Source organism: Salvia hispanica, chromosome 3 (genome assembly GCF_023119035.1).
Source record: "Salvia hispanica cultivar TCC Black 2014 chromosome 3, UniMelb_Shisp_WGS_1.0, whole genome shotgun sequence".
NCBI classification, from domain to species: domain Eukaryota; kingdom Viridiplantae; phylum Streptophyta; class Magnoliopsida; order Lamiales; family Lamiaceae; genus Salvia; species Salvia hispanica.
The window spans coordinates 10,693,350-10,720,281 of NC_062967.1; the positions used below are offsets into that span (position 1 = coordinate 10,693,350).

At 36.4% G+C, this 26,932-nt stretch overlaps 3 protein-coding genes across 4 annotated transcripts; all 3 read right to left on the minus strand.

The window, feature by feature from the left end:
* Positions 1-1,052: 1,052 nt before the first annotated feature.
* Positions 1,053-5,066, minus strand: LOC125216623. Its single transcript, XM_048118377.1, has 7 exons — positions 4,785-5,066; positions 4,442-4,497; positions 3,439-4,349; positions 2,567-2,759; positions 2,285-2,470; positions 1,802-2,178; positions 1,053-1,480 (listed from the first exon to the last, which is right to left on the minus strand). Exons 1-7 carry the CDS (start codon positions 4,970-4,972, stop codon positions 1,340-1,342), a joined length of 2,052 nt encoding a protein of 683 aa, XP_047974334.1. The 5' UTR covers positions 4,973-5,066; the 3' UTR covers positions 1,053-1,339.
* Positions 5,067-8,092: 3,026 nt separating this feature from the next.
* LOC125214717 (auxin response factor 4-like) lies at positions 8,093-13,860 on the minus strand. 2 transcript variants are annotated; one of them, XM_048115848.1, is made up of 13 exons: positions 13,110-13,858; positions 12,811-13,019; positions 12,629-12,685; positions 12,142-12,327; positions 11,981-12,065; positions 11,825-11,915; positions 11,414-11,578; positions 10,477-10,596; positions 10,316-10,391; positions 9,681-9,843; positions 8,885-9,597; positions 8,613-8,803; positions 8,093-8,513 (listed from the first exon to the last, which is right to left on the minus strand). In XM_048115848.1, the coding sequence occupies exons 1-13, from the start codon at positions 13,183-13,185 to the stop codon at positions 8,330-8,332; spliced, it is 2,316 nt and encodes a 771-aa protein (XP_047971805.1). In that variant the 5' UTR covers positions 13,186-13,858; the 3' UTR covers positions 8,093-8,329. The 2 variants fall into 2 exon arrangements, with proteins under 2 accessions (XP_047971805.1, XP_047971804.1); XM_048115847.1 differs by having other exon boundaries at positions 12,811-13,860.
* An 8,669-nt stretch (positions 13,861-22,529) lies between these two features.
* Positions 22,530-26,007, minus strand: LOC125212650 (MLO-like protein 3). Its single transcript, XM_048112873.1, has 15 exons — positions 25,819-26,007; positions 25,658-25,715; positions 25,352-25,590; positions 25,158-25,274; positions 25,006-25,066; positions 24,838-24,926; positions 24,662-24,736; positions 24,297-24,385; positions 24,064-24,113; positions 23,855-23,895; positions 23,583-23,756; positions 23,461-23,496; positions 23,307-23,374; positions 23,099-23,159; positions 22,530-22,996 (listed from the first exon to the last, which is right to left on the minus strand). The coding sequence occupies exons 1-15, from the start codon at positions 25,951-25,953 to the stop codon at positions 22,682-22,684; spliced, it is 1,608 nt and encodes a 535-aa protein (XP_047968830.1). The 5' UTR covers positions 25,954-26,007; the 3' UTR covers positions 22,530-22,681.
* Positions 26,008-26,932: the final 925 nt, after the last annotated feature.

Here is a 26,932-nt window from a genome sequence, read left to right on the forward strand (position 1 = left end):
CATTGATTGGCATGATTGTTTCAGTTATTATTACTCTTTATGTCAGCGAATAGGAGTCTCATTTTGTCATTTTAGTCTGTCCACGAATAAGAGTCCTGATTTATTATTACTATGAATGGTAAGAGGCTCTAACATTCTATTAACTCATTCCACTTACATATCATTTAAAATTAATATATACAAAACTAATATATACAAGTGAAATCATATTTCATTAACTTTCTTCCACCTACTTTTCTTAATATTTCTTAAAATTTGTGATGGATGGAAATGAGACTCCTATTCACCGACGGAGAGAGTAGTTGTTTGGTTTAATTAAGAAACTGTGTTTACAAAGCGGTGAGATTGAGTCCTATGATAATTAATAGAGGGAAACTTCACAATTGATCCATAAAATATTTAGTATTTGTAGTTGCTTCTAGGCACTCATAAATTATCATTCGTGAGTCAATTTTCATGATAATGCTCAATTGCTAAAGCGTATGAATGAAAGCGATTTTTGGGGGAAAATAAAAAAAAACAGAGAAAACTGATCTCTTACTCAAAAACTTGAGCAATCAATAAATCAATGGTGTGTAGCAAGCATTCCAATAATTTATGCATTAACTGTTACTTGAAAAATGAAGTCCTAATTTTCAGTATTTCTGAATTCACAGTTATTTGTAGGTTTCCAAACAAGATAAACGAAATATGGAATCACAACTAAGGCATCAATAAATTACATAATTTTGTTTGGAACAGTAATATACTTAATTTTTTAGCTCTTATATCTGCCAATCGTTCAAATACTCTGTAGTTATATTCTTACAAAAACTTTCCGTAAATATATCTCAAATTTTAAATACAAATTTACATCAATAAATCGAATAAATGATATCTCCATTAACAACTTTTAAGAAATTACTAGAAAACAAACATTACTAAAGTCAAGCAATGCTACAGGAAATTGTTTTGGGATTTGAGTTTCAGTAGTTTTAAGTTTTCAACTATTGCATCCACTCCAAAAGATTAAACCATTAAATCTTTCTGGCGTCAGCTGGAACAGTAGAAACTAGAAAGAACAAATCTTTCCAACACAATTTTATCCAATGGATCGTTAAAATTATGGTCCCTGAAATGTAGTACTAGTAATAGTTTATGAACCAATTATGAAGTTCACTCTAATTAATCAAAATGGTGAGTTCAATACAGTACAAAAGAGAAGGGTCAGTAGGAAATTCGTCGGCTGCAGAAGGTAAGGTGTCTCTGTGACGGCATCCTATGTAAATTTGGATACAACTTTTTGTGCGACACAGCGGCAGAATTGACTCAGTTTGCCATTCATAAACCCATACTTTGCTCAGTCATCACTTTCCTGGTCAAGGACTGGAAGAATGGCTAACGCTGATGAATCGAGGTGCATGCCTCTAACAATACCATCATAACTGATCTTCATTTTATAGCACAGAAGCAATATGGCATCCCATAGTGCAGTTCTTCCCTGCAATCAAGGACATAGATGGTGTGTTAACACGTACGTACCCATCATGCCTACAAATCGACTACAATGAACAGAGACCATTAAATGAATGTACGCAGACTCAAATGACATTAAATTGGGAAAGAGGGAGGAGCATATAGCAGGGGGAGAGAGGAAATGAAGGTGCATGTTCAGCAAGTCTTGATGGGGTTAGAGGTTGGACAAAATGAATTGAATTACGTCATTTGAAACTGTATTACAAATTTCTAGTTGTACAAGTAATTCCAGTTATCATGTAGTAGAAGTAAAAGCATATGACTAGCATCGTGTACTATAAATTACCTGGAAAGAGAATTGAGGCTTCTTGTCCCAGTACAAGGCGAATACTGGGGGACTTTGCTTCCCAACAGCCAGAATACAAGCCCCCGGATGTAGCACTGAGGGAACACCAGATATAACAGCTACGTACTTCTCAGGAAACCTATCTTTAGGGGGCAGAACACCCAAAAACAAGGGGTTTTTGCTTGCCTGAGCCCCAGCATATGTTGTAGGATCAACATGCAACATCCATTTCGGGTGTTCCAGGAAAGCGCAAAACAGATAAAGAAGCAAATGAGAATCGCTAGGAAGATCAAGACTCCATTTCTTATTCTTTTTATCATAGACCTCGCCATTTCCCAGATACTCATAATTCTTCAAACATGTTCCATCAGCAAGTTCTACAAGATAATTGATATATATCAAATGATAAAAACCACACTACAGGAAATCTATTAATTGATTATTTCAATTTGTTTAGAACCAAGCAATTAGGAAAGCACATACCTCGAATCCTTTGTACAGTATAATCTGCTCTTACACTACTTTGAGGAAGTAAACCTTTACCCCATTCCCCTTTCATCAAAGCATGGAGTCTCTGATGCTCCGTAATGGCATCCATACCCTCTCGCAAAATAGAGATTGCCACGGCATGCTGCTGGGATTGCTGGAAATTAATGCCTTGAGCTTTTGCTAGAAATGAAAAAGGAACACTAAGCTGTTAAACAAACTTCTCCTTCAAATTCAGGATTGTATATTAAAATCATAATTTCCATAAGTGTAACATACAAGTATCAAAAACTTGAACTAGAGTTGCACGAAGCTGATGAAGAAGTCCATCCTCGTCAACTGCAAATGCTGGCTTCCAGTCATTACTTCTATCAATTGGAGATACATTAGCAGTACCAGGCGCATTTGGTGCATCACTTCCAATTTGGCTAATGTCAATTGAAATATTAAGTTTTGCAGCTGCTTCAATAACCTAAAAACTTCCAAGAGGTAAGTGGTGTTTCTTCTAGCAGCAAAACAAGATCTGAGAACTACGATTGAATATGCATGCATTATAAAATAGGTCATTTATGTAAGTACATCCAAACAAGTATGCAGCGAATTAGATCTGTACAACCAACAACCTACAGTCCTACACCATCGATGAGAATCCTAGGTGAATGATTACACTAGTTTGAGTCAAAACAAGGGCAGGCCTTATATCATTGTTCCATGGGAAGAATGCTTAAAATCTTTATTTTCAATCACTAGATTTATAGTGTCTCCTAAATAGAGTATTAAGGGAGTAGGAAAAGAGGTCAACCTAAGAGTCTCCCCGTGATAGCTATATCCAGAGTCTCTGGAAACAATATACTATAAACTAAAAGTGCACTCAAATTAAATGCCAGAAACTAACAGATGATGCTACAGTATAAGGTTACAGTTATCCAAAGAGAATTTCTAGTGCAATGATAGAGATTCAAGATCCATATAATAATATAAAGGAGTCCTTTTTTCTCTGTCATCAAAAGAAGTGAAGCAGAATATTTTTAGTTAAATCCTGACTGCCAGAGAGACAGCCAAAAACTCGTAACTAGATATAGTAATCCATACATACTCACTGAAAAATCTCCATGAATGTGGTAAAAGATACAGGGGAATATTAATTTCACCTTTATGTGGCTGGTATCAATCTTTCCAAGAAGAGGATTGAGTACAACAGCAGAAAACCACTGCCTGAGACGGTCACGCCATTTCTCTATATGTGGATGAATGCCCAGCCTTTCAAAAGCTTCAATCGATTCTTCCATAGACATTGGAGGGGGAAGCTCTACCTCTCCTTTCTTAGGTGGAGTTGTGAACTTCTGGGAACCAGGGGACATCCTAACTTGCCTTAAAGGCGTACTTCTTGTAGCTCCAGAAGTACTAACGGAACCAGTTAGGGTGTTTGGACTGGTCATCCCAAATGCATTTATGCTGGGGGGAGGACTTGCCAATTTACTAGCTGTTTCAGATATCTTCTCATCTATATCAGCCAGAAAACTTTCAAGATCTTTCTCCGTTGCTAAATCTTTCTGAAAGGCACGACGCTTATTTGACCAAGGAGTGCCAGTCAACTGATCTACTCCAGGTGAAGACTGCAGCGATGGTGACGGTATCGATGACCGTGTAGAGGCCGCAGGTACAAGATACATAGAAGGAGAAGCAGGTGACTTGGATGGTGTACTATAAGCATGCATTTTTCGCCCACCACTAGAGCTTGATTTCCCACCACTCATTTCATGATTCGAACTTGATGGATGAAGTGGGACAAGCAAACTTGATGGGGACGGCGAGCTAACTTTTGATTTAGGAGGTCTCTTTGAAGACTCCTCAGAATCCTTTTCAATTTTTGACCTTAACCCCAAAAGGCCAAGCTGTCGATCGGTAAGGCGTGTTAGCTCTTTTGTGCCTTTGGAAGGAGATTCTACAAAAACCTCTCTAAGATTTCTTATTCTCCAAACTGAAAGGGCTTTGACAAAAGCAAACACAGCTGCAAGCAGTATGCAACTTGCCATTGCTGCTATAACTTTGGAACATATACCTGCATATTGAAATCGTATCACAAAACCGATTGCTAGAACTAGTCACATCATTGCTTTCAGAAACGGTAATGAAAATCAAAACTCTACTTACTTGCAACATCTTGAGAGACAAACCCAAGTCCAAAATCAGCAGCAGCCGTATTTCCCCTGCATCGATCACATTCACATTAGCACTAAATATTTCACACCTCATGTCAATGTACTGGTTTTATCAAACATCTAAGGTTCGAAATCACGTTCAGTACAGAAGATTTCCCAATTCATGCAAGAGTACTAGATATTTCAATTCCCATGTCAAAGTTGTGTGCAATATATACTATAATTCATTTCAAAGTTTCAAGATTAAGCTCAAATTAGTGGGAACTAATGGCAGCCTCTTTTTTAATAATTTAACCGGAATGCAGAGCATAAACCTTGAAACAACCGCGAAATACCTGTACAAAGAGATGGCGAGGGCGACGGCAGAGGCGCAGAAAAGAGAGAGGATGAAGAAGACTGTGGAGGCGGAAGGGCGAAGGCTGTTGGAGGTGAGGGCGGCGGAGAGTGCTGGGTTCTGGTACACCGCAAACACCGAGGGCTTCGATGCGCCCGGCATCTGCTGCTGTCCTCCACCACGATCCATCACTGATTTATGCCAATTAGCCTGTTTAGGGTTTAACAATGTGAATTTCCGCCATTGTTGGGGTTTTTGGAGCTGGATGAGGAAGCCCGAATTTTCGAAATTTCAGCGCTTGTTGATTTCTGTTTTATAAGCCCTGATACGGGTCGGGTTATGCTCCGTATAATTTAGAGATTCCAAATATAGAATTTTAAAATTTTCCAAATACAAATAACTACCGTGTTTACTTCATACTATAAAATTCTTTTTCAATAGAAAGAGTATTTGAGAAGGTATTATATATTCCTCAATTTTAAAAAGGTATATTTACCGAATTTTCTATACAAAAGATAATTATAAACTTTTTTCAATTTACCTTCTTCTATATTGAAATTTACTTGTAGTATTTTCTAAAAAGGTATATTTACCTTAACTGAAAGTGATCAATAAAAAATATTTTTTATCTACTTCTTTCCCTCGGAGATGTTCCAAGTAGGATTAGGATTTAGGGCTAAATAGACACTGAGCCTCTAAAACTCAATGGAATTAATTGTTTAAATTGATCACGATTTAATTTTTGTTAATAATGAATTATTAATACCTTATTCATATTACAAATATGACTCATTTTTAACTAAATCATATATCATATTTAAGATTTTAATATTCTTGAATTATTTTAAGTTTTGTGTAAGCTTTGGTTAATTAACTCTTCTACCAACTCGCGTACGTTGAGCCATGTTTTTCACAAAAATACTAAACTCTCACGTTAACCCAATATACTACTACTAAGGTTGTCTCCGGCGGCGCCCCTCCCATTCGCCCCTCCCACGCGCCCCTCCCATGCCACGTCAGCACTAGCCCCTCCCATTCCACTGCCACATCACTAGCCCTTCCCACTGCACTAGCCCTTCCCACTCGCCCTTCCCACAATTAAATTAATTCACAATTAAAATTTAAATTCACGAAAATAAAATGTAAATTCACGGAAATAAAATTCGACACGAATACGAACGGGAAATACGAAAATTACATTAAATTACATAATTTAAAAAAATTACATAATTTAAGAAAAAACATAGTAAATAAAATTACATAATCCCCTCGGCTTTCACTCCTCCTCCTCGTCCTCGTCCCCGTCGCCCGTGCCGCTGCCACCTCCGACGTCCCCGCCCCCGATCTCGACGCCATCATCATCAATGGGCGGCATCCCTAAATCGCGCCGACATCGGTCGACCATCTCCTTGCACAGCCTTCTCAAGACTGGATCGTGCGTGTTATACCACTTCAAAGTGATCTGCATCAGGGTCTTCGTTTGCTGCACGCGGGCGAGGCTGTCGTCATCTTCTCTGGCGGGGACCTCCGATTCGACCTCGTAGGACCCGCTGCCGCTGCCGCTTCCCCTCGCCATCCGCTGCGCAGCCTGATGCCCCATCGGGCGACGACGACGGCGAGTGTCTGTTCGTGGTAGCGGGGCCACTTCATCGGCTTCGGGGAGCTCGTGCGAACCAGCACTGCTGCTGTACTCACCGGAAGAGTTGATCTTCGTCCGCTTCCAGCCCGATTCGAAACCAACCGCAAACTTTTGCGAGTCCTTGATCGCGAGAAATGCCTCCCACTGGTCAAACTCTTTGATCCCCAAGTCTTTGCTGGGGTACTGGGTTAAGGATTGTCTCCGCACATCATCCTCAGACATGCCGCTGCTTACCATGCGCATGTTGTTTTGGTAGATTGAGGCAAAACGACTGAGCTTAGGCCTCAACCGGAGCCACTGTTTCCGGCATATCTCGGGGATGCGAGGCTTCGCCCCAGGCGGTTTGTTGGCGCAGTAGGCGGCACCGATGCGATGCCACATTCGGTCAACATACTGGCTCGCTCCGGTGTAGGGATCCTCTACAACACCGACCCATGCCTTCGCAAGCGCGGCATTTTCCCACACGGTCCAGATCGTCCTCCGCTCAGTCTCATCCACACCCTCCTCCCCTCCCATCCCCGTGTGTGAGGAAGAGCTCGGGACTTTGCCCTTGCCCCTACCCGCGCTCCTGGCCGTGGCCTTGCTTTTTCTCCGGCCCCTTACAGGCCCCGCCTCCTCCTGGGGAGTCTCACGGATCGGCGATAGCCCCAGATCCTCAAAAGAGAAAGTCTCGATGCCGGCGTACCGAGTCTCCGGAACAGAAGAAGGGGAGTCATCGGCCAACAAATCTATATATGGCCGATAGACAGATTCCCCAGGCGTCCTCGGGCTCCTGTGCTGCATCGACCCACTCACCGACATATTTGGCGGCGTACCGCTCATCCCCACTGCCCCGGGCACCATCCCTCCCACCCCCGCCATATTTGGCGGCATACCGCCCATCCCCGCTGCCCCTGGCATAGTCACACCCATCCCCGCCATATTTGGCGGCATACCGCCCATCCCCGCAGTCCCACCCATCCCCGACATATTTGCCGGCATACCCGCTGCCCCCGGCATCATCTGACCCATTTGACTCATCCAAGTGTACATATTGTAGAACATTTGGGGAGTCATCGTCGGCATACCGCCCATCCCCGCCATCTGGGGATTCATCCCCGTTTGGGGATTCATCCCCGCAACATTTCCCTCCGCGCCGATGGGAATCGAGGGTGTGTTCCCTCCGCTCGTGGTGGGGGAGTTTCTGTTGTACTCCATTGTAGTAGAAATGAAATGTGTAGAGAGAGAGAAACTTGTTAACACAAGTGGGGTGAATGAAATGAATTTGGGGGAGCCCTATTTATAGAGTTTATTATTTATTAATTAAAAAAAAAAAAAAAATGTCGGACGTCCGAGTTGGGACGGGCGACCTTCGCCACAGTGGCGCCCGTCCCACTCGCCCGTCGACGGGAGGGGCGAGCTCTTCGCAGGGGCAGTCGGGACGGGCGTGGGCGCCCTTCCCGCACACTATGGCGCCCGTCGGGTCGCCCGTCCCCGACGGGCGAACGGGAAGGGCACCATAGGAGACAACCTAAGGTATGGTATACTAGTAAATAAATTTCTTTTAAAATTAATTTACAAATCTATTTTATAACCAACTTCAAACTTTAACAAATCTATTTAACATACTATATAGTACTTCATATCAAATAAAATATCATTAGTCAAATTGTACAATTTTCAGGAAAAAAGAAGAAAAACAAAACAATAATATTCTCTCTCTGTGTCTCAATTGTGCAACAGCATAACAACATTACATTAGACAAAGCACCAACACAAACCAACTCATGTTTATAGAGAGGAATAAATAGCATTCATACATAATAATAACCAAATCTACCTACTTCAACTACATCGTTTCCTTCGTACCACGAACACGAACACGAACACGACCACACTTTATTTAGTAGCTTACACGAACCTCGTCCTCACATCCTTATCACAGTTGGGGAAGAATCGGGCTCCCCTACTGACGACGACTTGGACACATCAGGCGCTGATGGCGCTTCTTCTAGGCAGCTCTTGGTGTCGTCGCTGTTCATTCCAATGGTCAGCTTCTCCACCTCCTCTTGTGTGTATATGTGGATCTTCGTCGCCACCTCAACAAACTCGCTGCATTCATCAAACACAGAGCAAGAATTTGGCTTAAATTCCGCAATTTACATGCTATTACCCCCAAAAAAACAAAGCATTGTTACGAGAGGGACTTACTGCCAAGGGTCGTCGCCAACCACCATCATGTCGTTCTCACTATCAGTGTACAGTATGCGCCATCCATGATTTGGATCGCACAAGAGGCCCTCCATGTTGAACAGCCTCTCGAGTTCAGTCAGCAAATCATCATAGCCATTCAATCTCAAAAGATCAATGGCTCTCCCCACCAAGCTACCTTGTTTGTGAACCTACAAACAAAAATACCAATCACCCTTTCGTGACAAAAGAGTATTAATCAGCCATCGCTGCTCGACTTGCTCGAAAAGTACCTTTGTACAGCTCCTCTTGCTAGGGCCCTGTAGATTGATGGCAGCAGGATCTTCTGTCAAGGAGAAACCGAATATCTTGCAGCTCGGAACATTCTCCTTCAAGTTGCTTTCACTGTTCACATTTTTAAGACCAGACGTCCTCTCCAGCGCCCTCGGTTCGTTTGTCAGATGTGGCATTCGACCTACATCGGCTTTTGTCCCACTCAGAATAGAAGTAGGGCTCAGAACATGATTTCCTGTTTGGAAATTGGAGAAGTTGGACAGCATGGGTCCTCCTGTATGGATGCTCTTGTGCGGAATCGACATGCTTCTAGAACCTTCTGAAGCCAGGGGATAGAAGCTGGGCATCGGCCTCTGATTGTGAATGTTGTAACCATGCTGAGGTTTTGACCAAACACCGAGATCCGAGCTACTTCTCCCCGTGAGAGATTTGAATGAGCAAATTTCTTGACCTTGCAAGACCTTAGGAAACCAAGTGGATTCCAGAAAGCCTGTGAAGTTGGCGGGCGCGTGGTTTCTCATAAACTCGCCATAGTTCATTTTATCCATCCCGTTTGGCACAGGATTAAGTGTGGTAGGTTGCACACCAAAATCGAGCTGGCGGTTCACACGATCACCTCTGTAGAAAGGTGAAACTAGACCTACATTTTCTTGACCTTGCAAGACCTTGGAGGATCGTACCGACTCCTCAAAGTCCAAAACAGCGTCCCCACCTGCATATAAAATCAGATTTTAAGGTCAGACGAGCAAATAATGTAGAGCAGAACAATTGAAATCCGAATGGAAAGATATGTACCAGCAATCGGGCTACCATGCGGGGCAACGTGCAGATTCGACCTCAGTTTCTTCATCCTAGGTGAGGACTGGATACTCAGAGGTGCATAGTTACCTGATAAATCAATGTCCCATGGAGAAACTCGTTCTTGGTGGTTACTCATGATGTCCTCGTCCCAACGCACCTATAGCATTTTCCGGTAACAAGGGTGTTAGTGACATTGCAAGAAATGATTGGATAAATGTAATCACAATGGCATTAGAATATGTTATGCTGATCTATCTTTGCTACTAACACTAACTCAATCCATGATTTGACACCAAGGGGCTCGAACCTACTTCCACAATCGTTTATTGTTATATAAACTCTAAAGCAATTAAGCAACAAAATGAACAGACGCCAGACGCCAATCTCAATTCCACCTGTTCACCAAAATCTCGCAGAAAAGTACTACAACATCATGAAAACAGAACAGGGAAGATGTAAAAATCGATAGATCCTTCACATCCATTATAAGCTAATAGTTGAGAACATGTGTCATTTCGGTCATTTATAAGGTCATAGTACAACGGAATGACAACGATAAACTAGATGTCCTAGAAGAGCAAAAATGCAAAATCACAGAAAGGTTGCCTGGCTATGAAGTTGTACTCTACCATCAGGCATCTCCATTTCGAGTTCTGCCATCGATAGGGATCCATATCACCGACTCCAGTCACCACTCCACTGAACCTGCAAACATAAAACAAATACAATCAGCATCCATTGCAGAATGCAGAGGCTAAAAGGTAAAAATTTGAAATGAACTGTGTGGGACCTTCTTTCAGGAGAATCATCAAAATCGAATCGCATTCTGAATCTTGTCCCAACAGGTACACGGCTGGTGGTACACTTCACATATTTCTTGGCGGGGATAATAAAATCAGCATGGCTCGCCCTGCAAAATAAAATAAAGTTCTAAGCAGACGTGTCACGTGATGTCAGCGGCTAATAGTACAACACCATGTAATCTAAACATGCCAGTGATTTGTTCCTCATTCTGTACGAGTTCATACACATCTTCGACATTTGTATTATCCATCAAATTTTAGCTACATGCATACTTCACTTGCCCAATCAAGTTAGGATTTTATTGCCCCAGTACTCAAGACTCGATGCTTTTTAAAATGGCCAAGACAGCTAACAGCTCCTCAAATAATATCTCAAACAGTCAACAACTCCAAGACATGCTTAAATCAGTCATATTTGTGAACTTATCATACTTTATGACAAAATAATATAGCTATAGTCACTGGTATCATTTTTGAGACTAGAGATTTTTTCCATTGTGTCATTAAATATGGTTGAAAGGCTAAAATGTTAATTTGGATTACAAAAACAAGATTGTACATCGAGGAATTGGTGCTCTCTAGAGGTAAAATTAGAGAGGGTTTCATCTATAGACTTGCAGTTACCGCTATGACCTTCGTGTCTCCAATCTACACACATATTTCGAGGCAAACAATCCTCAAAGCAAGTTGTGCTATTTTCACTAGAAAGTGTTCAGAAACACTGTTGTATTTCCATGGCATTGTGGAGACAATAACGCGCTATAGGCAAATACAGCTACAGATTTACTACTAGGTTCTAAGCTTTTATTCTTCAAAAGTGTTCTTTCTATATTATCAAGTAAGAATAACAAGGTTAAGCACGTAAAGTACAAAATTTCACAATGTAACCAGATCTTCGATAACAAAGAGTGTGCAAAACAGTACCTTGGGCTGTAGAAAACATGAAAAGAGTTGTTGCTTGATATAGCATTTGCAACTGGAGAGAGGACATTGGGATAAGAACTCTGATTCTTAATGATCGAATCAGGCAAGCCATTCCTAGGCCGAGCAGCTCGTCTAATCCCTAACCGTAGTTCTCCAGTTTCTCCTCTGCAGTATGGTAAAAACACCTTATAAGGCAAGGAACACTTTAAACAACAATGCTGCATAGAAAAGCTCAGTTCCAACATCAGTCACTTTTTCCTTGCAACAGATCATTAATCCCACATTTTACTTGCGCCTTCAAATCAACTCAAGTTTACATAACTTAATCTTCTCAATTAAAATTTACACAATTCATTTCCAAGCATCTTGCATATGTATTGCTCAAATGCAAAACTTCGAGATAAGATGTACCTCAGAAAGAGGACAGCATCCCCCGAAACAAGATTTTTCTGACTAACAAATATACTCCAACCAGTAGTGAGCAAATGCCGCCTTGGCTGGCCTGCAATATCATGATCGAACACTCAGAATCTCCACAAGAGAATGAGTGATACACGAACCTTATACCTCTATAAATGTGTCTGAACTTCCACTCCACTCCATGCAGGTCTTTGGCTATGAGTTCCTGGGAGGGCCTCTGCTCTTTATAATCCTACAACCAAACATGATTCCTCAGCAAGACAAACACTACTCAAGCTACTAGAGAATTCACGTGTTATTAGCCAAACCAGAGGGGGGAAGCAGTCTTCAGCGGCTCTACGAGGAACAGAAAATCCACCATGGGTACTGGTATCTGAAGCAGTCAAGGTCTTGCAGAACATGTGGGAAGTCGACTTTGCAGGCATGACACCATACCCATCCTCGCCAGTACCCACACTTTCACTCTCTTCGCCGTTCGATTTCACCCCTTCGACCTGCATCAGCACGACAACATTACAAAGGCTGAAAGTGGACACTTACCAATTTTTCTCTAGCACTAATCCAAGGCCTGATGACCGACCTATAACTAATTCTAACTGAAGACGAAACATAAAACAATAAGAATTTACAATAATCATCATAAAAACCCAATTCTTTCACTAATCAATAATTTCAAAAAGTAGAAATCAAGAACCAATCTTCTCACCACCAATGAATTCACAATCAAGAATTGCAAAAATCAAACATCCAATCGAACTAAAAACCAATACATATATCTGTAATTACCAACAGTACCTCTGGTAGAGGAAGCAGATTCAGTTGAGTGTAAACCTCATCATTCTCCTTGTTTGCCTGTTACAAAAACATTAACCAAAACTCAAAACAAGAAAACAGCAAGGCCTAAGTGTTGAAACCACACCCTAAAACAAAACCAGCAAGGCATTGGGCACAAAACAAGAGCTCAGCAAAGCACTCACAAGAAGCTGAACATCAACAACCCGGCAAAAGATCTGTGGAGGAAGATCAAAAGTGGGGACATCCATAGGAGGAAAGGGGGAGGCAGAGGCAGCCTGCTCCATGTGGCCTTGAGGGAAATAGACCACTACATTTCCCTTCTTGGGCAAGCTGGTGAGAGGTCCAGCACAAGCATGCCAGAGCTCCACATATATCGATGGTGGAGCAGATTCTGAACAAGGGGAAGAAGAAGAAGATGAGTGAGAGGCAGCATTCGGTGAAAAAATTGAAGTTTGCAGAAACGCATAATCACCACTACCACCTTCACATTCTTCTCCGTTCACACATGCATTATTCTTCTCCACTTCACTCACAGCATGATTCAGATCGAATTCCATGAATTCCCAGATGAAAAAGTTTCCAACTTTATGCTTTTCTTGAACCAAACACTTGAGAGTCACTCTAGCATTAGACAACCACAAAAAAAAACGCAACTAACACAACAAAACAAAGGGGCAAAGAACATTGATCAAGAAATAGGCTGAAATGAGCAATTAAGAATGTTTCCATAAGCTCTATGAAAGTTCCAAGATAATTGCCAGATGAATTATCCCAAAAAGCAATCAATTTTGAGCAAGAAAATCCATAAAGGGCAAAGGGGTTTCACAAAATAGCAAAGAGAAAAAGAAGTCATTTTTCTTGGTGAGGATAGGATAGCATAGCAAGAGAGTTTGTAGTGTGAAAAAGCAGTTGGGTAATCTAAAAGATGAGAAGGAAAGAGAGAGGGGCATCAAATAATAACAAGAAATTCAGAGTATGATTCCTCCCCCATTTGCAGCTCTGTGAAGGGGGAGCAGAAGCAACAGACATAGACAATTGCTTGGCAAGCACAGAACCAAAAGGCAAAGGAAGCCAATGTAGTAGTGCCCCATTTGGACTTAAGACTGTTTTTGTGTGTGAGAGATAAAGAGAAAGAGAGAGAACTGTGTTTAGTGGAGGGGACAAGCTAAGACAGTACAGAACCCACAGCCAAAGCCTAACCCCACTCCTTTCTTGCTTCACTTTGCATTAGCTTTTGTGGTTTTTCAGTGTGAAAAAAAGGAAAAATTAACAACATTAAGATGTTTTTTTTTGGTGATTATTAAAATTTCTTTATCACTTTCAGGTTGAGGCCCCCTTCCTCCGGTCACCACCACCAGCAGAAAAAGGAGGGGTTCCATTGAATGCAAACAAAAATGTCTTTTCCCTTCCTAATAAAGAAGATATTTTTATTCAAGAATTTGAAAACAAAACATCCATTGCAATGTACCACTACTATTGGAGATTTTACTTTGACTAAATTCATTGAGGTAAGAAAAATAATTACCATCGCATCTTTTAATTAGTTATATTATTTCAATTTTATTTGCCCTATAACTGTATTCATACATAATTATGTATAGTGTGGTCATCAATAGAAACATTAGTAGCCGTACATAATTAAATAGTACTGATTTTTAGTGTGAAACTATATATTAATAGTCCAAATTCTAGATGTTTGCATCTTAATTAACTCTAACGAACCTTGCTAATCATAACCTATCTTATTACTCCATCTGAAAAATAATTCATCCATTGCTAAAACTAATTTATGGAGTATCTATTTATAGTAAATTTTCTATCTAATAAGAGAATCTCGTTCTTTTAATCAATAATTTAGTCAATTTCTCTCTGTTTTTGTGTTTTACATTTGATGCAACATTGGATTTATGTCTGTTAAATCACAATACGTATTTTACATGTATACAGTTAGAAATAAATCGTACTTACACCAACAAAATTTGGATGTCCACCCACTAATCTAGATTAGCCTTATCCATTTTATTATAATGCTCGTAATTATTCATCTTAATAATCATTTCAACATAAAGTAATGGGATGGATATTAGAATAATTATGCGTTAGCATACATTACCCATCCATTAAGATTTACAAGGTGGAGCTCTAATTATGCCATTGACAATGGCAATAGCATTTCTCTTTTTATTAGGACCTACAAATGCATAATATATTGGAAAAGTTCATATTGATTGTAACTCAACACTCCCCCATATTTATTTATTTTGATGCTACTTATTATCAATAAATATTAGATGGAGTAAGACATATATCCATTCAAATGAGTAATGCATAATACTCCCCATATATATGTGTATATATTCGCTCAATCGCTTGCTTAGTTTACGATACTATATACTCCATTTTCATCTTTTTATTGACATGCATTTTAATAATTCAATTAACATAACTAGTGGAAAAGTTGTGAGTGGAATAAAGATGCCACTTAATTGCAGCAAAACAAAAAAACACTTAATTCATAAACTATATGGTAGGTATAGTTCAATTAAAAAGTATGGAAAATCTTTGGGGTAAGACTAGATTTTTGTGACAAGAGCATAATAAATAGGTATAAAAATCTACATTAAGTAATTAATCAATTGATGTAGTAATAATTTTTAATTGTGAACACATGTCAGAAAATTTCTTTTCCAACGTACCTATATATATTTATAAAATGCCCATGATGAAATTTCAGCACACAGAAATCACTATACTGGTACAATTATTAAAATCAAGTACATTATCGGATCATTTTTCTTAGGGGTCGCGGGTCGCAATCTAAAGAATAGTACTCTTCATAATTAACTCATTTATTTCCTTCGAAAATGAAGACGATATAAACAATTAACTCATTTATTTCTTTGAGTAAATTGATGGTTCTTTTTCAAAAACAATAAAACCGAGATATAAGCAAAAAGAACTATTGAAATGTGCGGATTAAGTTTAATGTTAAAATTACTATAAATGAGTTCGTCCAATTATTAAGTGAAAAAGAAATTATAGCAAAAAATTTGTATTTGTATTGGTATTTGGTAGAGAGAGAGAGAGAGAGAGGAATTGAAAGAGAGAGGTGAAAGAGGAGGTGGGGCCAAGCTAAAATGTTTGGCAGCAAATATAGTGGGAGTGCTCTGGTGATAGTAGTTTGGGCTTCTTTATTCATAATCTCTCAAGTCATATCAACTTAATTGTCTTTTCCTTCTCCCCACTCTCCTGCCCCCGCGTGCTCTACTTTCTCTCTCGTGTTTCCGCTTCATTTTTATTTATTTTTTAATTATAGTAGTTGAAATATTATGTGATGCAAAGATTAAAGATAAATATTAAGTGAATTAATATATATAACAAATAAGATAAAATACATAAATAAAATGAGTAAAATAAAAATTAGTAATATTGTAACATTTAAATGTATTTGTAGTTAAAAAAAAAGTAGTTAATTTACAATAATGGAATACTACAATCTAGTGAGAGTATTTATTCGATAGAATCAAATATAGCTAAAATACAACTTAGTGACAGGGAGAGTATTTATTCGATAAAATCAAGTGTAAAGTAGTAGTATGCTTTTTATAACAAATATTTTGTGTATAATTTGAAAGATAGAATAAAAAAAAGTTATTGTGAGATGTTCACACTCGCATGCCATTTCATTGAAATGGTGAGTCGCAACGTGTCTCGCTGGGTTCCGGAGTGACTAGACGAGCCAAATCATTCACATTATAGATAGATCCTCTAATATATGAGGCATACAACTAAATTAATACTTCTAAAGGTTGTAAGAACAGTTACATCTTTGGCATGGAAGACTAGGACTTTGCTAAAAAATAGGCTTCCTAAAAATTATATAGTTTTTCATAAAATGTTACTTTTTGTATTTCAATTATGAAATAGATGAAATAAATTAAACAAACCATGGTCAAAGAATATCTTATTTTAGATATTCATTCCAAGAAGCCTATATCTATCACACCCCAAATGTGATGCAACAAGATAAAAGTGAAATTAATTTTATTGTTGGAATAATGGTTAATTTAATATACATAACTGAATATACTGATTATAAAAATGGATTGGCTATATTTTAATGTGACAGTAAACGAAAGGTGAAGCGTGGGCTAGAGGGGTGAAATGAGGTTGGGGTGCGGCTTTGGCGCTGGCGGAAGGGGCCCACACCTGAATGCTTGCTTTAAAATGGGGGTTGGACTCCCCACAAATAACGGCTATGCCATTCCCCCACCTTTCACGCTTACTCCCCCTTATTTATTTACCTTTTCACCCCACCACTAATTTTTAATAGTACTACTTGTTATTTTAATTATACAAAAAAAAAAAAGCAATTAAGGAAGACTCCAATAGTGATCAAATGTTTGCAATTTTTCACCAAACAGAATACGTGAGTCTTAGTTATAAAAAAGGGATAAAAATGGGTTAAAAGAAACCGAAACTCATATTCACATATGAATAGAAATGAAAACAATAGAAACCTATTCGCGGAAGAGGGATAGGGGAGTATCAACTGAACCAAACTATCCCCAAGGCCCCAACCCCAGCCCAAAAAAAGGATAAAAATTTAGTAAAATTTTATATGAAAAACAGCATGTGATTAGTTGTTGAATAATTAAGTGGGTAAAGATATATAGTACTACTATGAAGTGTATTTCTAGTTACAACCGAACTTGATCAACCATTGTGCCTAATGATCTTAGAATAAAATATTGTATCTATAAACATTTTTTTTGAACAAGTATCTATAAACATCAAATTACATAAAGATCCACACGGAAGCACAATAACAAATCATAGAGTATTTTATTTTAGTTTTTGTTTAGTCGTTTTAATTTGTTGTGCTGTGTCAACTAATTATTCATTGTTGTTTCTTGTCTATGTTTTGTCTTAGAATGCATGTGAGTTTGTTTGAGACGCAATGTAATCGTGTACATCCAATCATATTTGAGAAATAGGAGTAATAAATATTCATGAGGTATAAATTGTGGAATTGTCAAATTTTGGTCCTATGTAACTTCAAAATTAAGTTGAAAAAAATTATGAATTTTAGATTTTTTTTCTCAATTAATGTAGGAGTACCTCACAATGATAAAATTTGGTCGCTTCGTATAATATATTTTTCAATCAAACGTCATTGTATTTTTACAAATAGACAATATCGTTTAACTCATCGACGATGACGTCCATGCACGATTTGTCGGCTTCCATATTACTACTACTATGCCATAATATGATAATAGTAGGCAGGTTTGACACAATACGAATAATAATTGGAAGATGGTTGTAGTAGTAGTAGTATATAAGTACGTATGAGATGTCACACCCATTATTTTGTCTATCTCCATAATTACACAGCTGCACTTGCATTCACTTTATTAAAGTCGAGCGCAACGCAATTCAATTTCTCTCAGTCCTTGAATATTTGTAATTGGTTTGAAAGGGAGAGATGAGTTGTGGTGAAACAAAAGAAAAAAGAAAAAAAGGAAAAAGAAGAGAAGAGGAGAGTCATACTCATACATCACTATTGTGTGTGCAGTGAGTGGGTGAGTATGTGTTTTATCTGCTTTAATCGAACCATGTTTGTCGGGTGGGCCCCTACCTCCGGAGGCCGCCCGCGTTCATCGTACCCTATCTCTACGTGCATCACCTGTCCTTTTCTGTCTCCTCTTCTTTCACTATTACCGTGCTTAAGTCTTACCATATGTAATAATGGATTCTAATTACTCTTACTACTACTATATTTGGAACTTCAAAAATTCCCTTCTTAATTTATATAGTACTCCTACGTATTAATTTATCTGAAATGTCAACCACTTTTCATATTTGTTTGATTCGATTTTGAGTTTTTGCTTTAATGCCAAGTACTATACAGTAGTCACTAATTTTTTTTATCCAACTAAAAACGTTAATTTGTGTTTCTAAATACTCACTTATACTTTTAAAAAAATTCTTATTTTTGTGTCCCTACTAATACTCCATCCGTCTGCTCGGTTCGAATTTCAAAAAATTACTGCGTATTAACTTTGTAAAATAAAGTGGTAGAAAAAATTAGTGGAAAATAGGTTAGAGTGGGTTAGTGAAATGTGGTAATCACCTACCAAAAATGATAAAAGTGAAATAAGATATTTATTAGTGAATGAATAAAAAAATTGAGATATTTAATGACAGGCTAGAGGAGTATTGTAAATGGATATGAGAGGAGTACTGTAAATGGATATGGATGCAAATGGAAACATGTTTGAAAAACAAAAGATTAAAAGTGCTAGTTGATAAATATGTCCTCAATTAGAGGACGCTTTTATTTGCTATCTTAAATTTTAGTCATTTTAAAAAAAATTCCAATGAAATTGCATCTCCAATTCTATTTTTTATAAGATGAATTTATTAATGAGTTATAGGTCCATAAAATAACTCAATTCAGAATAAAAAGAACTAAGAAAACAGTTATTGAAGTATCTCAATTTCAAATGGTTTGGTAAGTTGAAAGTAGTAGCTTCATTCTTCCTGTAATTATTGGTCTGCACGAATTCAGGGTATAAAAAATGATTTTTATAAAGTGTAGGATTTATACTAAAGTTAACAAACTTTTTGTACATGAATTTATTTCATTTTTAATTAGAGACATCATAAAATGATATAACACCACTTGTAGCGGTAGTAGATTATATCTTTGTTAATTAGAGATCAATTTTTTCTAAATCATTTGAACGTGGGGGGGACAAATATAATGGGAAAATATAAATGTACTATATTGTGATGGTGTACCAATATCTTGAACCATCTAATCAAGTCAAAAGTGGTCTTACAACATCTATTTATTGGCTGTAATCTATGCACAACAAATATTATTCTCTTTTGAACAACTGTTTTACCCAAAAAGAGAACATTTTGATACTTATATTTATATGCATATTGTTTGGGGTCAGAACTTTATAGTTGTGTAACTCAATCAATAAAGCAGAAGTTATCATGTGTATTTAATATGTTGAAATCCATGTAAAAACAAGATTAACTTTTTGCTAAATTTCTTAATTTTGTTTCCCACTTATTGGTTCCTCTTTTCAGACATATTGATACCCAAATTATTACGTTACCAGCAAGTTGGTAGGTTTAGCTTTTTAATTTGAAATTCTCTGTTTAGAACACAGTTTTGTTTTGATTTTTTACACATTAGATGCATCTCAAACAGAAGTCCTCAAAGAAATAAAAAATAGAAGAATCATTTAAACTTTAAAATGTATTTTTATCATGAGCTAGCATCGTGCCCAAAATGATTTTTTTAAGACACGAAAATATAAGTAGGACCCTTTATTACATAATTATTGCGACATTTCTTATTACAGTTGATTATATAGTAGTAGTATATGTTGTTTAATTATTTAACTAGTATACTTCAATTTTGGTCAATGTACCAAACCGAACTTCATAATACACAAAATCATTCAGAAAAGACATTCTGCAAATCTATATGATCCAAGACATATGGTGGTGTTATAATTTCTTTCACATGAAATGCATATTATAAATTCATGTATTCTCGTCAAGATTTTATCATTTCCCAACATACCACAGGCATCGCAATATGGTAATGTCTACATCATTCAACTATCAACTTTATTCTATTTGCAAGTAATTTATAATCAATTCTTCATAACAATGTTTTATTATGAACACAATAATTTGTTTTAAGTTTAAGTTAAAGTAACACAATTTATATTCGGATTTATTAACAATTATAATAAAATACGAAAAATAGTTGGAAACTATTAAAAATATCGTGAATTATTGATAAGTACAAAAACACAAGTACATCTTAAAACATGCAAAGAATTTTTGGTAGTTTTCATATAGAGATGAGTCGCGACCCGCGAGTCGTGTCGTGTCATACCGAAATCGATTAATAAAGAATTATTTTGTTATTTTCATATAACGATAGCATTCTATTGTAAATATCAACACTATAAAAACTTATCTTTTAAGGACACAAAAATTGGGATGCAATTACTAGCATTTATTTTTTTAAAAAAATTAACCATAATTCAAGATGCGAAAGAAAGTGTCAAATTTTCTTTTGCTTTTTTGAACGCTTTTATTTGTGTTCCCTAATTTTAGTTGGAGCACCAACAATAAGGACACTTTATAAAGCATTGGTGGTATATTTTGGCACACAAATTAGCGTCTTTAATAGCATAAAAAATGCATTCTTAGCCTTTTTGTAGTGATAGTTTAAAGTGTTTTTGTTAAATAGCGAATAGTTTGGGATTTTTCATTGTACTTAAATAGTATGCCAACGTCTTAATAAATATATATACAGACATTATAATAAAAAGAAGAAAAATATGATTTTGCATAGAAATCGGGAGTTTGTGTTGTTTCAATCAAATATCAATCCAAATAAATGAAAAGAAAAAAGATAGCGATGGTTGAAGAATTACTTTCAATTGGTCCATCTTATTTCCAACAATTTGTACGAATTGACAAAACTTCAAGCAATCTCGCTATCTGTCTTTTTTTTAATAAGTTATTTCCATTTACTTTTAGATTTCCCCTCTACTAAAATTACCAAAAAAGACATCATATAAGGATAATAGACTAATTTACACAATATATGCATTTTTTGCATTATATAGAATCGTACTACTATGCATAATAAATGAGTATATGAATTGAGGGTAGGATGTGGTGAAAATAGAATAATAGTACACACATAAAATACACATCATTACATTTCTTGTTCTTATATAGTACTGTATGAATGATAATAAGTGTAGTAGAAGATGATTAAAGTCGAAATGTTGAAAGGTGTATTAATAAGGATGTGAGTGATATGGTTATGAACTAATGATAAAATAATGAAATATGTAAAATGGTAGTTGGCGTGGAGCCATTAATGGGCCGACAAGTGGTGTACAATGGCAATAAATTGGTGGGCCTTCCACTTGGAAATGTCTTGTTGTCAGCCTCTCATTTCATAATAGTTTCTTTGGGCCTAACCTTTGTGGGCCTTATATTTTAATGACAAATAGCTTACACCTCTCCTCTCATTGTCCCCATCTGTAGTCTTGGTCTCACCAATTCATGTTTCTTTGTCTCTATCAATCTCCTTCGCAATCCTACCGAGAGATAAAGAGAGAGAGAGAGCTTGATCAGTCTTTTCTCTTGATTTTGGTTGGGTGGAGGAGGCTTTCCTCATATTTAGTGTTTAGATTTTTAACAATAAGAAAGATAATTAGAAATAAATACTAGTACGAGAAATGAAATTGTTTTGACTCCTCAACCATTACTCCCTCCGTTCCATAGTAATGGAGGCATTTCTTTTCGGCACAGTGATTAAGCAAAATTGTGTTAGGTGAGTTAAGTAAAGAAGGAATAAAGTGGAAAATGAAAAAGGTAGAGAGATGAAGAGAGAAAAAAGTAAGAGAAAGTAAAGTAGGTGTGGAAAAATGTGTTGACTTAAACTAAAAAGGGAAATGACACTATTACTATGGAACGTTCTAAAATGACAAAATGACTCTATTACTATGGAACGGAGGGAGTATGTTTTATATTTCAATATCGTAACAGAAAAGGGCCAAAAATTGCATTTCAACCAACTAAATTATACCATTGGGCCATAGATTGGGCCTTAATTTTGGGCCTAGAATAATTACTTGTTATTAAACACTGCGAAAGCTATAGATTGGGCCTCAATAGTCACAAGGAAGACAATTATTACTATTATTATAATAAGAGTATTTTATAGGATTAACAAACAATTGTGAAAGCAAAATCAACAACTAGAAACAAAATTATTCCGTAAAACAAACAAAATTGTCCAGTTTATGGAAAAACAATCTAAAAATTTGATATGTACATACTATGAAGAAATAATTTATAAGCACTACTATTATTGATCAACCATTACTCCTGATCATATGTGTATATGTGTAACTATATATGATAAGTTAAAATTGAATCCATCATCCATGTATTGTTAATCCTATTAACTACCAAAATTAAAAGTTTAAATGGCTATACTATTTGATCCAATCCATGTTGCTTTTGGATTTGACTAGTGTTAGTTTCCTGCGTTTGGATTTCAACGATCTCATCATCTTCATCACTAGAAACAAACTCCGTAAAAGTAGGCGATGGTCGATGGGACGTTGAGGCATCCGTTGTTCCGCTATTGCTCCCATTTATCACCGCCGTGGATGCCGAGTCGTCCGGTGATGAGTGGTGTGGATGATCATTAATCTTTCTCTTGTGCTTCACATTTGCATGCCATTGTTTTAATGCATGAATTGTGTGCTCTTCAAGTATTGCACTTTTATATTTTGAACCCATCTGCAGATTAAAACCTTAATTGTTAAAAATTTGTACTATTAATTAAATACTTTTGTAGTAGTAGTATAAGTTAAAAAAAAAGGAGGTGATTGCAAAATTAACCTGAGTAACAAGGGCATAGAGAGGAAGAGTGATGTAGCTACAAAGAACTTGTACGGTCACCCTGCATTAAATCAATTTCAATGTCAATTTGATTTATAAAATATTAACTCAAAAAAATGTTGAATCAACTACGCAAATTCATGTGTTAAAAAAGTTTTGGGAAATGTAGAAATTCTAATAAATATATTAAAAATCCTTATATACTCACGCTAGTACAATTCTGATAACAAAGATCGCGGCATGTTCGTGGTAGCAGGACTTGATCCCAAATTGCCACTGCAAATTTATGAAATATTATTATTTCATTTAAATAATTTCTCATGAGAAAAGATAAAAATAGTGAATTAGGATAAGAAACGTACTGTGACCCATATGAAGAAGGACAACTCAAATGCATTCTGTCGAAAAACATGAATCAAAGTTAATTATACATAAGTAATTCAGTTTAAAGTATTAATCAACCATAATTATCATCAATCATTACCATAAAGAGGATGAAATGAAGAAGAGTCAAGACGAGTTGGGGCCGTTTGAACCAGAAGAGACTGCTGTCTGGTTGCACCAATGGAGTTCCCTTGATCACTGTGTTATTATTTGCTAATTGCATTGCCATTTTTGCCACTACTATTTCCAATTTTGTTCCCACAAACAGAACTATCTGCATTATTATGTGTAATAATAATAGTATGAGTATTTGTCATTATTTCTATTTCAAAAATAGAAATATGCTTTTTAGAAAATAAATAGTATACTCACGAGTAGAGGTAGAAATGAGACCCACAAGTAGACGTTCCATCCTATAACAATTAATTGATTAATTAGTGTAAATGCTAATGACATACTAGTATATAGAAGAGAAATCGATAAAATTAAATGCTATGGTTACCATTTTAATCACTAAATTTAATCAAACTCTGGCCAGTCATATGAGCATCGAATATGAAATGTAATATCAATGCACTTACCATGTACATCAACCAACAAGAATATAACCACCACCATCCACATCATTGGGCTGTTCACAAATAAAAAAAAATGTCATATTTAGTGAAAAAATGGAAATTATGTCCATATTTTTCAATGGTGATTATTTATGTTTACACTTTAGTTTACAAAACTGGTACTCCAATATTATTTAATATGTTATAAGTCAAATCCAACATAAATTGGTAGATATGATTAAGGTGTGGGTAGTTACTTTATGCCGACAACAGCTTTGAAATCGTCTTCCAATGATCGTTGAATATACTTTCGAAAATTGAATGAATTATTTGTTGATAAATGAGCCTGCATTACAACAATCAAAGTTAGATAAATCATATGCATTTGTTATACAATCACGAAGAGAAACTCATATCTTTGGCATAATTAAAGTAACACGTTTTCGGTAAATTTTGCATTTTTTTGAACATACAGAATCTTAAGTAGTTAGAATGTAGTACCACTCTAAGTCTCTAATCCATGTGCACACTAGTTTTCTAGTCCACACATGTGTCTAATTGAACATCTTGGTATACAATTTCATTAGATATGAATAAACAATAAAATGAAATAAAAACTAACCGAAATAAATCCATGGCGTAGAGTGAAGTAGTCGACTTTTGCCACAGACTTGAAGAACTGTCGGAAAAAACATATCTGCCACAAACCAAAACTAAAATGTGATATTTGAACATAGAAAATTGAATAAAATCTTAAAACTTAAAATTTAAAATCAAAACATTATTGAACATACTTACAATCCAGAGGTGAGCAGAATTTGTAGCAAAACTACTCATATGTCGACGCCCGAATGTCGTCTGTCTTGTATATCGAAATCTCTCTGGATCTATTTCGATACATGTATAAATACTTAATTTACGCCAAATTGAAATGACACATAGTAATGTATATGAAACGAAACCTACCATTTGCTGTTATGTAGTCTATAGTTTGAGTCTCCTTTTCCCAACTTTTCCACCTCTTCATCTATTCATATTAGGCCAAAAATAAACAAATAACTAAATAAGTAATCACATTTATCCATGATTTGGTAGTGTTTAAGTAAGAAATTAAATACCTTAGCCCTTCCTAAGCCCATGGTAGCCAAACTATACACAATCTGCAGAGCTGCTAGCACAAATATGAAGATATTGAGCTGATTCATACCCTCTACCGACATCAATGAAGTCTTCCCCTGTTGTTCCAAACAAAATAAAATTTTAGAAAAAATGAAAATTTAAAGATAACAATAATTTAAAGAGTTAATTAAACCTTAGATCCGCAATAATCAGATGAGTTAGAAGGTGAATCTGCTAGCAATAATCTGTGGTGGTGAGGTTGGAACTGTGGTTTATTTAAATTTGTGAATAATAGATGTTGTGTTGTCTTGGTGTGTGATTGGCTGCGGCATGGGAGCATATAATCTGCAGCTGAGTTTGCTATGCATATTTTGGAAATAGATCCTTGTGTCACTGTCAATATCAGTGACATGAACCCCAATTGCATCAACACTGCACCAAATTGCAACATTAGAGATACAAAGAGAGACAGAGGGAATTGAATTAGGACATTAATTACCTGACTTAAGCTTCTCTATAGCTTCATAAAGAGCAGCCTTCTTATGCTTCTTGAGCCACTAGAATTACAAAAGCAGAGTTTATGTATGTTAAAATTAAAATCATCATAACTTTGATCAAGATCAAGAAATTATAAAGTAGTACTATGAAATAATTACTAACATGGCCAGCAAGATGAATAAGATGTTCGACAAAAATGCCAAGGAAGATGAAGATGAAACAAACTGTTGCAAGAGCCCAAATGGGGGTTTCTTGCAGAGATCGGTTCGCGTCACCGCCACCGTCGCCTCCGGCCATTATTTGTGAGAAAACAGAGTGTGATGCTTCTTCAAATGTTGAGAAAAACACAAGTGCATATATTCCACTAATGCAGACTTGAGTCTTTATAGTTTATGAGAAAAGAAGTTATAGCCAAACTCCAAAGTCTCTAAAGTGAAGGTCACACCTACATGTTACTTTTGACTTGGTAATAATTAATGTACTATCTTTTTCTTTTCAAACAAATTTATTCAATTCTTTGATTGACGCTTACTAGATGAAATTGGCATAATTTACTTTTTTAGTTAATGAAGGGCAAATTTAGGCCATAATTTTTATGCCACACTCCATTTAAAAAAAATTGAATTAGATTAGGGTTGTTTATGTAGAAAAAATAGGCTAAAAAGCAAGGAAAAAATCATATAAACGAGGTTAGAAGCTTTAAGTAAGGGTAAACTTTTTTTTGTTAGGTACGTAGCCATTTCTTCTTAAGAAAAATAGTAATGGTAAATCAAATTATCGGTAATCATGAATGATTGATGCGCATATAATGTTTAATAATGGTTACCCGTTTTTGAATGGAGCATATACAATACATGGTCAATTTACATTTAATACATGACATGTGACAGCTATTGATCACGGTTGCAACTTATTTGAAATTTGGCCTACAAAAATGGTCGAATTTAATTACGTAAGAATGAAACATCCACGACTTTTGGAAAGAGTCATAAAAATGAAACTTTGCCCATGAATTTGTCTAGAACAATTGACTCCATAGAGGTCGGTTCGTCGTAAAATCTTTTTTCAATTTTAGTACTGTATACTTAATTAGTTATGTAAGTAGTAGGAGTAGTAAACATCACTATGATATTATTAGTGTTCACATTGTTAAAATACGAGAAAACATGTGGGAACACCCCATGACGCGTGGCCTTTTTTTAATTGTGTAAAGTACTTTTGTACTGGGTTGCTTTTTTGAATTGAGAGAATCACAATTATGTGAAAAAATGTTATC